This window comes from Mastigoproctus giganteus, chromosome 9, assembly GCF_048544385.1.
Source record: "Mastigoproctus giganteus isolate SK-2022 chromosome 9, ASM4854438v1, whole genome shotgun sequence".
NCBI lineage: Eukaryota > Metazoa > Arthropoda > Arachnida > Uropygi > Thelyphonidae > Mastigoproctus > Mastigoproctus giganteus.
The window spans coordinates 60,450,574-60,468,375 of NC_143583.1; the positions used below are offsets into that span (position 1 = coordinate 60,450,574).

Genomic DNA, 17,802 nt, shown 5'->3' on the forward strand with positions numbered 1-17,802 from the left:
ACCCAGTGGGTCTTTTATCTGCAGATTCTTATTGCATGAAGAATCACTGTTGATAACCAGATCAAGAGTTGCTTCTTCTTGTTACCTCTCTAACATGCTTCTGTAGGAAAAGAGTCATCCACGAAATACAATAAGTTGTTCCTGCTGTGTGAGTGACCAATCCTCAAATTCCATTCAACATCTGGAAAGTTAAAATCTCCCATTATAATCCCTTCTGATTTGTTGACTCATTCTGTTTCTCTGTATAGCTCTTTGGTATCCTCATTATAGTGATTACACCTATAACACACTCCTATTCTCATGTTTTCCCTGTGCTTATATCACCAAACTGACTCAGCTTTGCACCCTTGGTCCATGTCAACTGGATGCAGTGCTTTAGATTTAATATGCTTCTTAACTAAGAGCATAACTGTTTCAGCTCTCCTGTCCTTCCTGCATACATTGCACTCCCCATATTCAAATTCACATCACTTATGCCTGAGTGACCCCATGTTTCTGCATTTCCTACAATGTCTGTATTTGATGTATGTAAATATTAGTTGCAGAGCTCATAAGAAGTATTATAGACAATAAAAAATGAAAGAAATAATCTTACTATTGTTGTTTTTCTACTGTATTATTTGGTAGAATACATTTTTAATATTTACAAGTTAATTGCCTTTGTGCATTCACTTGAGTGACCACTTTATTAAGTACAGCTATCCTTTTCATTTCATGAAAAGGATAGCTCTCCTTCAAATGTTGCTATCATGCAACTGAGCAACCCAACATATCTGTTGGGTTGCTCAGTGTGTGCAATTGAGTGCAAGATTGGACAACACCTAATTGACTTTGATTGTGTCGTGGTAGTTGGTGTTCAATGCACTTGTAGGAATACCTTTGATACTGCAACCCTGCTGCAGTTTTCACATATGACTTTGTCTTCAGATTGGTCCAATAACCAAATGATACCCACCCAGTGGTGATCATGTATTGTACTCCCTATATTCAAATTTTGCATTCCTTATGTCTTTTAGCATTAGTAGAGGCATATGATGCAAAAAAGCAAGCTTATATAGCATTAGCCAAAAAAAAAAAAAAAAAACTCTTCCCATTGCACCCATCCATTCACTCCAAATACTTGTCCAATTCTGCTTTGAACTTATTTAAGCCCCTTATTTTGGCACCACTTGAATGATATCCCTACAAGTCTTCATTTGAAGACTTAATCAGTACTTCAAATTCTTAGAAACAGCTCATTTATGTAAGAATCCAAGAGAGCCTAATAAAATTTGTATGTGGTAATGGTAAGGCTACAATCAGTCAAATGGCAACCCAGTACAATAATGTAACCAAAAAGGCATTTTATAACACATAACTCACCTTGTTACAGATGGGAAATCACAGTTGATGACTGAACTTAGTTCCACTTATGTCAGCAAAACAGCGGTAAGGTATGGTTTACCAGACACAAACAATTGGCAGTGGACTTGACACCAACAGTTGATAGGCTGACAAATCCTGGTTTGTGCTGTTTCATGCTGATGGAGAGGACTAGAATGTGGCAAAAATAGCATTAGTCCCTGTACCCATCCTGCCATGTATTTTTAATGCTGGCTTGTGGTGTTAGTTTAATGGCGCAGGGAGTGTTTTTGTGGTTCATATTGGGCTCTTGATGCCATTGGAGAGACATTTGGATGCCTAAGATTATTTGGAAATTATTTCTGATCAGGCAATCCCTTTATGGCTGCAATGTATCCATTTGTGAATGGGTTCTTTTTCTTGAAACAGGGTGATTTACTTCACAAGCTCACAATTGTACCAAACTGGTTTGAGAAGTATGAGAGTGAGTTCAGTTCACTGTGGTGACCTCCCGAGTCACCAGATTTCAATCCAGTGTGCAGTTGTGGGATGAAGTGGAATGAGTGTTTTGGAGTAAAGATGTGTAACCATCCAATTTGCAACAACTGTGGGAAGCAGTTCAGTCAACATAGACCAGCATCACTCTGGCATGCCTTCAGCACCTTATTGAGTTGATTGCATAATGCATCCAGGCTGTTCTGAGGACTAATGGGCACCTACTAATTATTAAGCAAATGTACCTAATAAAGTGACTGGTCATTGTATCTATCTATCTATATATATGTATGTATGTATGTATGTATAATATGTTAAATATTTATTCTTTACTTTTTTCTGTTTTTAATAAACAACATTAGATGTGTAAAGAGCGAAATTTGGAATTGTTACACGAACAGTATTATCAAGAGGATGATTTTGGTGGTCAAGCTGACTGCTATGTTATACAGAGTTATCAGACACCTGTATGTAATTAAATTTTGAAAATAAATAAATAGCATGCAATTAATAAGTTTCTTAGATTGCAAATATATTGTGAAACCATTATAATAAAAATTAATTTAGATGCTAAATTTAAATTAAACTTTTGTGAAATATACAGTAGAACCTGGATAAGAAATTCCCACATAAGAAGATTTCCCCTGTACTAGGTTTTGTTTCTTAAGTCCCAACTAAACTCTAAATATTGTAATGTATTATTTTCCTGTATAAGAAGTTTCCAGGGTAAAAGGTTTTCCCGCATAAAAAGTTCATGATAAAGAATACACAGCGTATTATTATAATGACATTTACCCACTTAATATGTTTTATAAATATATAAATTCTTTATTTCTATATTTAAATCTTCGAGTTGAAGCATTTGTCATTAAGTTCTTACAATTCTGAATTACTTAGTGGATTATTGCTATGTCTTATAGTAATTGTTAACTTTTAATTAAAGTATGTTGAAAGCTGAACTCATAATACTGTACTTCATTTATTTCTCTAGATTACCATTAGTATTTTTTTGGTAATTCTTTAAGAAATATGGTTTAGTTTACAAAGTAATTTGCGGAGAATCTTCTACTGTGAATATGTTACAACTTGATGAGTGGAGGAAAAGGAAACTACATGTTTTGATCAAACAATATAGAAAGTGTGACAATTTTAATGTTGATGAATAATAGGACTTTTATAGCCTACTTCCTAATAAGACTTATGCATTCAAAGGAGAGAATGGTGATAAGGCGCATTATAGCCTTAGTCGCTGATCGGTTGATTTGACCACTGCTCATCTCAGTTGCCCAAATTATTCACTGTATGATTCCTTTCACCTCAAAGGTGGTACTTGTGCATATGTCCGTTCCGATATTCCCTGTCAGAGACTTGGTAATTTGGAATCTCCTCTGGCTTAAAATCTCTCAACCTCATTGTGTCAAATTCATCTGTTGTCTCTACCGTTCTCCCAACTCCACTAATCACTTGGAGCTCTTTGACTTCCTCTCTTTCCAACTTGACTTTCTCCAGTCCAACTTTCCTAACAGTGAGGTAATTTTTCCTTGATGATTTTAATGTTCACAACTCCAGCTGGCTTCCGTTTTCTATTCACACCGACCCAGCTGGTCGAGATGCTGAGGCTTTTGCAATTGCTAATGACGTTGCACAGATTGTTCGTTTACCTACAAGAATACCGGAAAATCCTAACCATACAGCCAACACGCTTGATCTTTTTCTCACAAACAACCCTTCTAAGTACACGGTCGAAGTGAGTGGTCCTTTAAGTACCTCAGATCACAACTTGGTGATTGTCTCTTCTCCAATGTAGCCTTTATCTAATGACTATTCCCAACCTCGTATTGTTTGGCATTACAAGAATGCAAAATGGGATGACATGCGAGATTTCTTTTATTCTTTTCTTTGGTCGGATTACTGTTTAAAAACGTCTGATGTCAATGTTTGCTAAGATCATGTCAGTGAAATTATTCTTGCAGGAATGGAATCCTTTATCCCACACTCCACTTTAAAATCTCGTCCTTTATCTAAACCTTGGTTTTCCAATAAATGTGCTAAGGTTGTGTTACATATGTAATTGCCTTGTTTCCAAATCTTCAGATTCATTTTCTGCCTACACCAAAGTTCGCAACAATTGTGAAGCAGTTATTAATCAGTCCAAACTAGATTTTTGAACAGGCTAAGAGTAGAAAACTTGCTTCTTGCCCTAATGGTAGCCGAGCATTCTGGTCACTTGCCAAAGCTATTGGCTGAAACTTTTGTCCATCTCTGCTCCCACCTCTGTCAAAATCAGATGGTTGTGTTGTCGCTTCGTCCAAGGATAAAGCTGACCTGCTAGCATCCAATTTTTCTTCCCACTCCTGTATCGATGATCTTAGTAAAACACCTCCCACCATTACCAACACGCTCCATTCAATGCCTCCTGTGGTCTTCCATCAAAAGGATGTCAGAAGGATTTTGTCGAATCTTGATGCTAAGAAAGCTCCTGGGCCTGATGGTATTTCTCCACTTGTTCTCAAAACCTGTTCTTCTGAATTTACTCCTGTTCTTTGCCACCTTTTTTCACTTCCTTATTCCAAAGATGTTTTTCCTTCTGCTTGGAAATTTGCTCATATCCAGCCAGTTCCTAAAAAGTGTGACAAATCCCTCCAATCAAATTATGTCCCATTGCAATTACTTCTATTCTTTCTAAAGTAATGGAAAAATCAATTAACCGCCAACTCTTAAACTACCTAGAAACCTTCCGTCTGATCAATGATCGCTAGTATGGATTCCGTCAGTGTCGATCCACTGGTGATATTCTGGCTTATGTTACCCATTTATGGACAAATTCAATGGAAAAGTTCGGGAAACACAAACAGTTGCTCTTGACATGTCAAAGGCTTTCGGTCATGTTTGGCATAAAGGTCTCCTAAACAAGCTTCCATCTTATGGTTTTCCAACTATTTTTTGTAATTGGTTATTCAGTTTCCCCTCTGATCGCTCACTAAGGGTGATGGTAGATGGCTCTCTGTCTTCTAACTTCTCCACTAATGCTGCTGTTCCTCAAGGTTCTTTCCCCCCACCCTTTTCCTCTTGTATATTAATGACCTTCTTCCATTGACTGGAAATCCTATCCATAGTTTTGCCGATGATAGCACATTGCATTCCACTTTCCATTTTGAGAAACCTTGTCTTGCTCAATCAGCTTCAACTTCTCGAATATGCGCTATCAATTCCTTAAATACCAATCTCCAGGCAATTCTCCAGTGGGGCAAAGACAACTTAGTTGATTTCAATCCTTCTAAAACTCAGTCTTGTCTTATATCTCTCAAAAAGGATTCTTCTGCTCCTATGCTTATCTTTGGTGACACTCCAATTTCTAGGCAAAATGATATATCTCTTTTGGGGATTACTCTGACTTCTAATCTCTCTTGGCACAAGCACATTACAAATATTGCTTCCTTTGCATCTAAAAAACTTCATTTTCTCTTTCGCTTTATCAGGTAACGCTGTTCACTCTATACAAATCGCAAATCCGCCCTTCCATGGAATACTGTTCCCACATCTGAGGCAATGCTCCCCCAAAACCTCTCTCAGGCTTCTAGATTCCATTCAGGAGAGGGCAGTTAAGATAATTAATGACTCATCTCTAACAGAGTCTCTCCATTCGCTGTCTCATAGATGTACTGTTTCTGCTGCATACCTTTTCTACAGATACTTCCATGGGCACTGTTCTTCTGAATTGGCTTCTATAATTCCCACTCTCTCTTTCAAAACAGTCCGAACACATGCCTCCACCAGACAACATCCATTTACTGTCCAACTTCAAACTCACAGTACCAACTTTTCGTTTTCCTTGTGTATTCATTCAATTGCCATTTTATGGAACAACCTTCTTTCTTACGTATTTCCTGAAAATTACAGTCTACAGAAGTTCAAGTTTAATGTCAACAAATATCTTCTTTCATCTTTTCAACCTCCAACCCAAGCATGGTACTAAGTACAATAGGTTCTAATAACTCTCATGTTTGGGGTTTTCATAAAAAAAAAAAAAAAAGGAAAAAAAAAAGAGGCCTCCAGACCAGGCCTCACCATTGCCTTATACAAAATGATAATCACCTCCTTTTCCCTACTAGCAAAATTCCTGTATACCATTCACAACACCCCATGACCTTCTCTGGCAACCTATCTGCACTTCTCAGAAAAGTTCATATCTGATTGCACAATTACTCCCAGGTCTTTTTCATTTTCTACCACTCTAACAACTTCCACTGGTTGTGATAGGAAAACCCAAGAAACCACACTATTTCAAACATGTGAAAACTCATCCATGTAAATACAGGAATAATAAAACAGAATGGATAACCTGTGCTCTTTTTGATTAGTATTTAAGTATATTCAAAGATGGCAGAAAAGAATATAAAAATTCTTTTATTTGTCGATAACTGCCCTTGCTCATCTGAAAAACAATGAGCAGTTAGACAATGTCCATGTGGAGTTCTTCCCTGGGCATTCCCCGTCAGTGCGTATCACATGCTTCTTGATTAGACCGGGGTTCGAGCCCGTCACCACCAAATACGGAAGATGCGGAAAGGCCAGGGAATGACCACCGCATATCCCGGAGCAATATGGTCTTAGTTGCTAATGCTCCTAAAAACCAAAACAACAACAACAACAACATTTCCTGTCAGTTGTGCAACAAACAGATCAGGAGTGATCAAAGTTTTAAAGATGCATTTTCATAAGTACCTTGTACATAAATTGCTTACCCTTGTAAAACTTAATGGAAAAACCGAAAAGTTCAAAATTTTCTTTGTTATATGCAATGCATTATTTAGAAGCATCATGGGATACACTGATCCCTACTGTTTAATTAATTCCTTTAAAAAGTCTGTGTTCTATAATGATATAGAAGAAAATGTTGATAGTGTTAAAAGTGATGAATAGGAAGGGATTCCTTTTGCAATGGAATTTCCTACAGAGTGGTTAGGGATTTATAGTAAATTTTTATGATTATGTTGATGTTATCATTAGCAAAAGCACATGATTTTTTTTTTTTTTTTATGAAAACCCCAAACACGAAAGGTATCAAAACCTATAGTACTTAGTACCGTGCATGGGTTGAAGGAGAAGTATGGGGGGGGGGGATGCCGGAAACTTTGCTCTAGAGACTAAACATGGGTTTCACCACTTCAAGCCTCCAATAAGCAAAGTGGTGGTATTTCACCGGTTGATGAAAGTCATCTACCACCTTAGCATGCAAGAAAGGAAGCTTATATAGCATCAGCCAAAAAAAAACCCAAAAAAAAAAACTCCTTATTTCACCCATCCACTCGATATAAATGTTTGTCTAGTTCTGCCTTGAATCTATCTAAGCTATCAACTTCTACAACAACAGATGGAAGTATGTTTCAACAATCAACCACTTGCTGGCTAAAGGCAAATTTCCGTACATCTGTCCTAAAACTGTCTTTCCTCAGTTTGAATTTATGCCCTCTCAGGCAACTGTTCTGAGCAAGAGGAAGAATCCCATCAACGTTGAGCATGCTGAAACCATTCAAGGCTTTATACACCTCAGTCAGATCATCTCGCAGGTCCCCTAGTCTACAGACACTGATCTTGTTGCCCTTCTCTGTACTCGTTCCAACAGCTCTACATCCTTCCTAAAATGAGGTCTCCAGACCTGTATACAGTACTGAAGGTGTGGTCTGACCCTTGCCTTATACAAGGGGATAATCACCTCCTTATCCCTGCTAGAAAAATTCCTGTATATCATTGACAAGACACCATGAGCTACTCTTGCAGACCATCTGCACTGCTCAGAAAATTTCATATCTTCCTGCACAGTTACCCCCAGGTCCTTTTCACTCTCTACCACTTGTCAGTGTAGTACCACACAGTTGTTATGTTACTCTGGGGTTACTGCTTCACATATGCAATACTTTACATTTGTCAATGTTAAACTTCAATTGCCACCTCTCAGCCCATCTGTTCAACTTTTCTAGATCCTGTTGTAGCAGCGTACTGTCATTAGTGTCATTAACAACCCTGCCAACCTTCGTATCGTCGGCAAACTTGGATATTATGCCTGATATACCATCATTAATATCATTAATGAATATAGAAAACAACAATGGACCCAACATTGAGCCCTGGGGGACTCCACTAATAACATTAGTCCACGAAGAGCAGTGTCCCTTGATTACCACTCTCTGTCTTCTCCCACTCAACCATCTCTTTATCTATAGCAGCAATTTGCCTCCAATGCCACACTGCCCCAGTTGGTGCAGCAATCTTCCATGTGCAACAGTATCAAAAGCCTTTGTAATGTTATCACATGTGAATTGCAAAGTGTTAAAGATATTTGTAATGAAGATCAAAACATGATTGGTAGTGAGCATGAACAAGAAGATGAGCCTGCTGTACCAACATTCTGAGATGCAATGATTGGCTTCTCTTCACTGCAGCAATTCATTCATAGTGTACCTGATGTTCCTGAGTCAGTGTTGAAATGTGTTAGGGAAATTGACTTATTCTATATGACGCTCTCCCCAAAATATTTGAAGCAGTCTTCTCTGGATAGCTACTTGAAAAAAATTATATTTTTTAGTTATTTTTTTTTGTACTACTCGTAATTATTGTAAGTGATTTTTATCATTCCCATTACCTTTCTTCTCATTGCATCCTTGTTATAATAATGAAATCTTAGACTATAAAGTATGATGCATTTGCACTAACCAAAATGATGCATTTGCTCTAGCCTACATATTAATGAAATCTTATTAAATCGTGACTAATAAATATGGTTTTGCATTAAATGGCAATTTTTATTCTTGATAAGTGTTCCTACAATTCACATGATCAGTCATATGCATGTGTATGTTTTCATTTTTATTTGTGTAGTTAATATTTCATACCCTTAGGTTATTTTCCCTTCTAAGGAAATTTCCCTCGTAAGAAGTTATAAACCTCCGGTCTCTTGGAAAACTTCTAATCCGGGTTCTACTGTACATACTGTTGTTTAAGAATTTGTTTCAGTGCTGAAAAATTTATTTAATGTTTTTTGATTCTGAATTTCTGTAGTGGTCAGACCTTATTAATCACAAGAAGAATTTTTTATTACATAAAATCCGAACCACAGAGAATTTTCTGGCTTAGAGGAATCATGTCAATTTCTTTCTATTAAATATATCTTATATTAAAGGCTTTTTATCAAAAACAACTAACCATCGTTTCTCTAGTAGAATGAATGAGCAGCATACTAAAAACAGGAAATTCCTGACTATGAAATTCTGCTCTCCCATACCAGATTGCCCAATAGAAATTTGATGGAAAGGGAGGATAGAATATACAGTTTCACCTCTGGTAGTTTGGCAGGAATAGGTAAATGAAGTAGGATTTTTTTTTTTTTTTTTTTTGTTGTTGCAGGGTAGCTTTGATTCCTTTTATGTTGTTAATATTAATACTAATTGATGTTCATGTGAGCCAGGAATTACATTTATAGTTGCTGGTTGGGTGTACATATGAATTACAAGTTCAGATCGAGAATGTTTATTGCAGTTAATGACTGTAATAGGTATAGTCCTTCATTCCTCCTGCAAAACAGTGACCAATTAATCTACTGATGTGGGATATGTTGGTTGCACGGCTGTGATTTGGGGAAATATTGGTGGTTCTTTGGTTCTGGCTGGCTGATAGGCTGACGTCATAGCATTAGTAGAGACATACGATGCAAGAAAGCAAGCTTATGCAGCATCAGCCAAAAAAAAAAAACTGTTCCCATTTCACCCCTCCGTTCGTTCCAAATACCTGTCCAGCTCAGCCTTAAATTTATTTAGGCTATCAACTTCCACAACAAAAGAGGGAAGCCTGTTCCACCAATCAGCTATCCACTGGCTAAAGGAAAACTTCCACACATCTATCCTACAACTGTCGTTCCTCAATTTGAATTTATGCTCTCTCTCAGGTAATTATTCTGAACAAGAGAAAGAATCCCATCAGCATTGAGCATGCTCACACCATTAAAACCTCAATCAGATCACCTCGCAGGTGCCTAGTCTCCAGACGCTGTAATTTGAAAAATTTACAGTGTCTGGAGACTTCAGCCTTTCTTATATGGCAGAGAATAAGCCTTTCTTATATGGCAGAGAATAAAAATGCATGGGATACATATAAATTAATGGGTGACATGGAAGCCTATGATAGATATAAGCTGATCTCTAACCAAGTCACAAATGAGATTAGGCAGACAAAAGCAGATTATGAGAAATCTTTGGCAAAGGATGCAAAGAAAAACATAAAGAGTTCTTTACCTATGTAAACTCTAGAAGGAAATTGATGAATCAGATTGGTCCATTGGATATTGATGGTTCAACTGTTGATAATCCTGCTCACATGGCTAACAAACTAAATGAGTATTTTGCATCTATATTCACACATGAGGAGTTATTCAGGGAGGGGAATGCCAGAGGTGAATTAAACTCTGACAGTGAGCTAGATGATTTTGTAATAACTAAAAAATAGTGGAGGAGAAATTGTTGAAGATAAACATAAAAAAGGCATTCTGGGTGGATGGGATCTATTCAGTTATATTAAAGGAGGCAGCAAAGGAAGTAAGCAAACCCTTAGCCATAATTATGAGAGCTTCCTTGGACTCGGGAGATACCCATGGACTGGAGATGTGCAAATGTGACCCCAGTTCACAAAGGAGGATCAAAGGGTGACATAAGTAATTATATACCTGTTAGTTTAAGTTCTGTTCCAGGAAAATTAATGGAGGCACTGGTTAAAGAAGCACTGCAGGATCATCTAGACAAGACTTCAGTTATAGCTCGGACACAGCATGGTTTTGTTAAGGGAAAGTCTTGCCTGACCAATTTGATTGGATACTATGATGTGGTCACAAACGAACTGGATGCAGGGAATAACTTTTGATATCGTATATTTGGATCTTAGAAAGGCTTTTGATACTGTTGCGCATGGAAGACTGCTGAATAAATTGGACCAGTGTGGCATTGGAGGCAAATTGCTGCTATGGATAAAGGGATGGTTGAGTGGGAGAAGACAGAGAGTGGTAATCAATGGACACTGCTCATCGTGGACTAATGTTATTAGTGAGAATGAACTAACACAGAACCTCAGGGTTCTGTGTTGTGTCATTGTTGTTTTCTGTATTTATAAATGATATTGATCCTTTTTACACAATATCAAGCTGAATGTCCAACTTTGCAGACGATACGAAGGTTCGCTGAGTTGTTGAAGACAATAATGACAGTACGCTGCTGCAACAGGATCTAGAAAAGTTGAGCAGATAGGCTTGAGAGGTGACAAATGAAGTTTAACATTGACAAATTTAAAGTACTACATATCGGAAGCAGTAACCCCAGAGTAACGTATCAATTCTGTGGTACTACACTGACAGTGGTAGAGAATGAAAAAGACCTGGGAGTAATTGTGCAGGATGATATGAAGTTTTCTGAGCAGTGCAGACAGTCTGCAAAAATAGCTCATGGTGTCTTGTTAAAGATATACAGGAATTTTTCTAGCAGGAATAAGGAGATAATTAACCCCTTGTATAAGGCAATGGTCAGGCCACACCTTGAGTACTGTATACAGGTTCGGAGGCCTCGTTTCAAGAAGGATGTAGAGCTTTTGGAACGAGTACAGAGAAGGGCAGCAAGATTAGTGAACGGAACAAAGGGTTGCTCTTACGAAGAAAGGCTTAAGTTTTCCAAATTACAGTGCCCCGAGATTAGGCACCTGCGAGATGATCTGATTGAGGTGTATAAAGCATTGAATGGTTTGAGCATGCTCAATGCTGATGGGATTCTTCCTCTTACTCAGAATAACCACCTGAGAGGGCATAAATTCAAATTGAGGAAAGACAGATGTGCGGAAGTTTGCTTTTAGCCAGTGGGTAGTTGGTTGGTGGAACAGACTTCCATCCTTTGTTGTGGATGTTGATATCCTTAATAAATTTAATGCTGAGCTGGACAGGTATTTGGAATGAACGGGTGAAATGGGAGTGTGTTTTTTTTTTTTTTTTTGGCTGATACTGCATAAGCTTGCTTTCTTGCATCATATGCCTCTGCTAATGCTAATGCAGTGACTCCCAGCAGTCTCTGAAATCCCCTGCATCTTGTTTTCCAGGCTGCTGCTCATTCCAATAGAAGCAGTTCAAGAATCATTTTCACCTCTACCAGTGGCTACTGTTAATCTATTAGTCCGTTACTGTTAATCTATTAGTCCGTGTATCCCACCCCCTCCCCCCAAGCTAGCAGTTTTCTGATCCACCTAACACTGCCTCGGTTGCATCAGCAAATATTCTTGCACCCATTCTATTAAAGGGTATCCCATCCTCCCTGTAGAAGCAGTCTCTCCTGTTAACAAGCCTTGACCAAGCTGAGAAAAAGTCTACCCCTTCAGCCTTGCACAATCTGTCCAGGGCCGAATTGATTGACAAGGCTCTCATCATATACTCTCTCCTATCGTGTCTGGGCAGAATTGCAGACACTTTCAAATTCAACCATAATTCACAGATTTGTTTCAACATTGACCTGTACTTGTTAAGTAATTCTGCTGCTCTCCTACTCTTAATATCATTAGTGCCAACGTGTACAACAATATCACCTTTTGTGCCTTTAATAGATGATATCTGCTCTACGTCATCAACCTTTGCTCCTGGGAGACATACCCTGGTGCTGTTTCACCTATCCTTTTTGCACAATATGTTCCTCATTTCACTGACAATAGAGTCACTGGCAACTACTAGTTCCTGTTTGACCAGTGCATTGTGCCTTTGGGGTTGCTGCTGTGTTACATGTTGATGAAGTGCAAGCTGTGGCATTGATGTGGGCAGCTGAGAGCTTGATGGGCCCTCAATTTAGATCCTTCAAGGGCATCCACCCTGTGTTTTGAGCTCTCGTATAGGCCCATGACAACACTGAGTTGTCGCCTGATTTCCTCACACTCCTTACATCGCACACACACACAAAGATATTCCCCTTGGCAATATCATGTCGTGTACCTGATTGCTCCACAAACATTAAACAAGCAGTGTATTTTAAAAGGCTGTGATTCAGAGGGCAACTGCCTCCCCCCCACTCAGTTCTACCCTGAGCCACAGTACTCCCATTATTTCTCTGTTCCAGAACTCCCATGGAACAGGATTCAACCCCCCCCAATCATCTTCCGCCTTTTGTAGAATTCAGACTTCCAAGTTAAGGTTAGCAACCTACATTTGCATTGTGGGATATGATAGATACAAATACAGTGTTCCCAGCATGAGCATTATAGCCACACTTGTATTATGTCTTACAACTCAAGATTTAATTGCTTATGTGTGACTATTTTAGAGGAAGATAAGCAACACAATTTTCAAGCTGGAAAATGAGTTTCCAATGCTGGTATCTTTCAATGACCAGTCAACCTTCTCTCTATATACCCAGTATGCAGACATGATCTTTATCTAAGTGAATTAAAACAAGATTAGGGGTGTCAAATCATTCCCAAAAGTACAAGAGAGGATGCATCCAAATGCCAACACAAGTCAATTCCACATCTTCCTCATAGGAGAAAGTAGTTTAAGAATAGTTCAAGTAGTTTTAGTAGTACAAAATAGTTTAAGTAGTACAAAGAAGTTTAAGCCGCATCTACCTTAACATACACAGGTCCATCCATACAATATTCTAAAGACAGCACTAGTCAAACAGCCCTTTGAAAGTTCATTTGGCAATTAGTGTCCCGAGGATCAGCCATAGTTGTCTATCCCTGGACAGGGAAATCATCTCACATCCCTCAGTTAATTCCCACTCTAGCACTTGTCCTTGCCACAGGAGTTGGACATGATAGGAAAGGTAGTTCTGCACAAGTGGGTCTGGATCTTGCTCCAAATCCCCCCCAGAAAAAACACTGTTGTTTCCCCCCCAAAAAAAAGTCACATTTCAAAGAACTGTCACCTTTCTTAACTGCTTGCTTTCATTAAGCTCAGAAGTCTGAGCTTAAAGTTTGCATCCAAACTTTAAGCTCAGACTTCTGTGTGCTAATCTGACTCTTGCACACCAGGTGTGCAAGAGTCAGATTAGCACACACAAGAAGCACTCAAGTTGAAGGGTTAGGAAAGAACCATGAATCTGAAAAAATAATCTCCCCATGGCATCTGTAAGCTTCAGCATTGTTGGCAGCTGAAGGGTACACCAAAGTTTACCCCAAATAAGTCACATTTCAAAGAATCATCACCCTCATTAACTGCTTCCACTCATTCTTAGCTTAAAGTTTGCATTCAAACCCATGTGCACAAGATTCAGATTGGCACCAATCAAGAAGCCCTCAGTTGGAGTTTGGTTAGAACCATGAATCTGAAAAAGTAATCTCCTCACAACATCTATCAGTTTCAGCAGCCTTGGCAGCTGAAGGGTCAGCTGCCAAGTATAACAGTCAGCAGCCTTAGCTACTGACGGTTATATTTAACAGTACAGATGCATCTGGCGATAAGGAGGTGATTATTCCCTTGTATAAGGCAATGGTCAGGCCACACCTAGAGTACTGTATACAGGCCTGGAGGCCTCATTTCAGGAAGGATGTAGAGCTGCTGGAACGAGTACAGAGAAGGGCAACTAGATTGGTGAATGGGACAAAGGGGTTCTCTTACGAAGAAAGGCTTAAGTTTTGCAAATTACAGTGTCTGGAAACTAGGCACCAGCGGGGTGATCTGATAGAGGTGTACAAAGCCTTGAATGGTTTTGAGCATGCTCAATGCTGATGGGATTCTTCCTCTAGCTCAGAAAAATCACCTGAGAGGGCATAAATTCAAATTGAGGAAAGACAGATGTAGGTTAGATGTGCGGAAATTTGCCTTTAGCCAGCGGGTGGTTGGTGGGTGGAACAGACTTCCATCCCTTGTCGTGGAAGTTGATAGCCTAAATAAGTTTAAGGCTCAGCTGGACAGGTATTTCGAACGAACAGAGGGGTGAAGTGGAAGTGGTTATTTTTATTTATTTATGTTACTTTTTTTTTTTTTTTTTTTTTTTTGGCTGATGCTGCATAAGCTTGCTTTCTTGCATCAAATGCCTCTACTAATGCTAATGCTAATGCTAATGCCTCCATAGCCAGGTGGGAAGGAGCAGCAGTGCGTAGCACACGCTTCTTGATTAGACCGGGGTTCAAGCCCGTCACCACCAAATACGGAGGATGCGGAAAGGTCAGGGAATGACCACCGCATATCCCGGAGCAATATGGCCTTAGTTGCTAATGCTCCTAAAAACCAAATAACAATAACAATAACAACAACAGATGCATCTTCCTGAAAAATCTAAATTAGCAGGAAAACCTGTTATTCAAGTGGGTGAGTTTATTTGGTAAATTTTTCCGGTGTTACAACTTTATTTAGTATGGAATTCTATATTATGAATTGAAACACTAGATTTTTGAAATTCTTCCCAAAAGCATTGCTGTATTATAATTAGTATTATATTGAATATGTTGATATTTTTGTAATTTTTACTTTAATAACAGTTATACAAGAAGAAATCAGAAACTACTATATTGGATTATATGACTCAAATGGGAATGACTTCAGCCAGTTCCTCTGTGAATCATGGGTTCATTGGTCTTATATCATGTGGCAATGTTCCACATAGATAATAGATAATCCTAGTTCAACTGATGATTCTTTTTTTATGTCCCAAGGTAGATCTTAGGTGACACATTAATAAATAAATATTTATTGTGAAGTAAAGTTACAGCACAATATCCCATCATGGCGATGAGCACCAGGGGTTTACATATAACAGTTAGAGAAAAGCAGAATAAGTACAGCATACAAATACAAAATACAGCAAACACATACAAACGGCTACAAAATACAGATTACAAATGCAAAAAGAAATACAAATACAGCATAAAAACAGAGAGCTGATCAAAAATACAGAAAAACAAATACAACTTGGCAATGATTCAGGGGTCAAGGGCTTTGATAAAGTTGTGTCTGTCCTACTTATTATCCTGTCGATGTCAATGTCTGCATGGTTCAGGGCAGCGAGCATCTGCTTGGGGAGAAATCTCTTAGTGAGTACAAGCCTGTTGTGGTGAGCCACAAGTGCTGGTACCGATCTTAGGCTTGGCTGTGGGATCCTCCAAGAACAAGCGTCCCAAATATTTGGAGATGATATCTGGCCTGTGTGATGAGTTTGGCTGTGAAGGTCCTCTTTTCCACGATAAGGAACTTCATCCTCGGGATGTCGAATGCTTGTGCCATCATGGTGGTTGTGGTAGCGGGAGGTAGACGAAGCTTGTTATTGGCTCATTTCAGTAACCAGTATTCAGCGGTGTACACCCACTTGAGGTTTGTAGGTGCAGCAGAGGCCCATATTTCTGCACTATAGAGAATGGTGGGGTAGATCGTGGAGGTGATGAACTTTTTAACAGTGAGAGGATGTCGAACGTGTGGCAGCTGCTGCTTTGAGATCCACCGTAGATGAGAAAATTTGGTACTGATTTTTTCGATCTGGTTGACAAAGGACATCTTTTGATCAAACAGAATGCCAAGGTCTGTATGCGAGGGTACGTTTGGTATTCGTACCCCTGCGAGTGACACGTTAAGTAGTGTTGGCATGGATTTAAGGGAGAATATAACCTGAGCAGACTTCTGTAGGTTGATTTTTAGATTGAAGTTTGCCAGGTACAATTCAAGATCCTTAAGTTGGGAATTGATCCTGTTGCTCAACTGAACGGTGTTAATTTGAGTCAGCAGTTTGAGGTCATCGGCATAGCAGAAGAGACCATTCATGGAGGCAATAATGGGCATGATGATAGCCATGAACAGGACACCCCCCCTGCAGTACTCTAGCAGTAATGTCACAGTATAGGGTGTATTGCTGCCGATGGAGAATAAGTATTCCGTGACAGAGAAGAGATTCCAAAAAGCACAGCATATCTCCTCGAATATGAAATTTCTCCTTAAGTAGAAGGAGCAAGGCCAGGATCGACACGTCATTAAAGGCTGCGCTTATGTCGAGATATGTGGTTGCCAGCTCAGCTCTTTGTTCGAATACTGAGAGGATGTATTCTGTGGTGGCTGCCAAGTTAAGTGATTGATGATTTTCCTGCAATGGCATAGTGGATTTCAGGTGGTTTCGTCTGGAGGATTTGGTGAGTGATTGTGGGTAGCAAAGCTTTTTCGAGAGTTTTTAACAGACAGGCAACTGATATGGGTCTGAACTGGCTGACGTTTGTGGCAAATTGGTTTTTAGGGAGGGATACACTCTCTGCTTATTCCATTGGGGTAGGAAATAATGCTCAGTGAGGCATCTGTTTTAGATCGAGAGAAGAGGGTTTGGTTTGTTTTTTTTTTTTTAAGGAGCATTAGCAACTAAGGCCATATTGCTCCGGGTTATGCGGTGGTCATTCCCTGACCTTTCTGCATCCTCTGTATTTGGTGGTGACGGGCTCGAACCCCAGTTTAATCAAGAAGCGTGTGCTACGCACTGCTGCTCCTTCCCACCTGGCTACGGAGGCGCCAGAGAAGAGGGTCTATGATGAATGTGCTCAAGCATTTGATCATAAATTGCGGAATTCAATCCTCCCCAACAGTGGCTGTTGTGGGAAGGGAATTGATGGCACGTATGAGCTCATGTTTTGTGATCTGGATAGTCCCTAGGACATCTGAAAGGTTTTCATAGTTAGGCTGGACAGCTGTAGATGGGACTGTGGTTGTATTTGAAAACCTGGTGATGTATTTGAGCCATTCTTGAGGATCAAGCATTTGATTGAATCCACCATGTGGGGCAGCATAGAATGGCTTTCCATTCCTCAGAGTGCAGTCAAGATTTACTTGGATTGCAGCAGCTTTTTTCTGATTAAAGTGGGCCTTGGCACGGGAAAAGGCGATTCTGTCTTGACTGCCATTCGTAAGCTTCCGTTTCTTATGTAGGACTTGTTTCTTTTTGAAGCTGTTGTTGAGGTCAGCAGTCCACGCTCTGGAATGGAGAGTCA

General features: G+C 39.3%; 1 protein-coding gene across 3 annotated transcripts in view; it reads left to right on the forward strand.

Annotated features, from left to right (window-relative positions):
* The window catches only part of Vps16A (vacuolar protein sorting 16), a 489,369-nt gene that overhangs the window by 377,671 nt on the left and 93,896 nt on the right, over positions 1-17,802 (forward strand). For all 3 annotated transcript variants that reach the window (XM_090381825.1, XM_090381827.1, XM_090381826.1), the window contains one exon: positions 2,199-2,303. In XM_090381825.1, the coding sequence (XP_090237951.1) occupies positions 2,199-2,303 (105 nt within the window). The remainder of the gene's footprint in view (positions 1-2,198; positions 2,304-17,802) is intronic.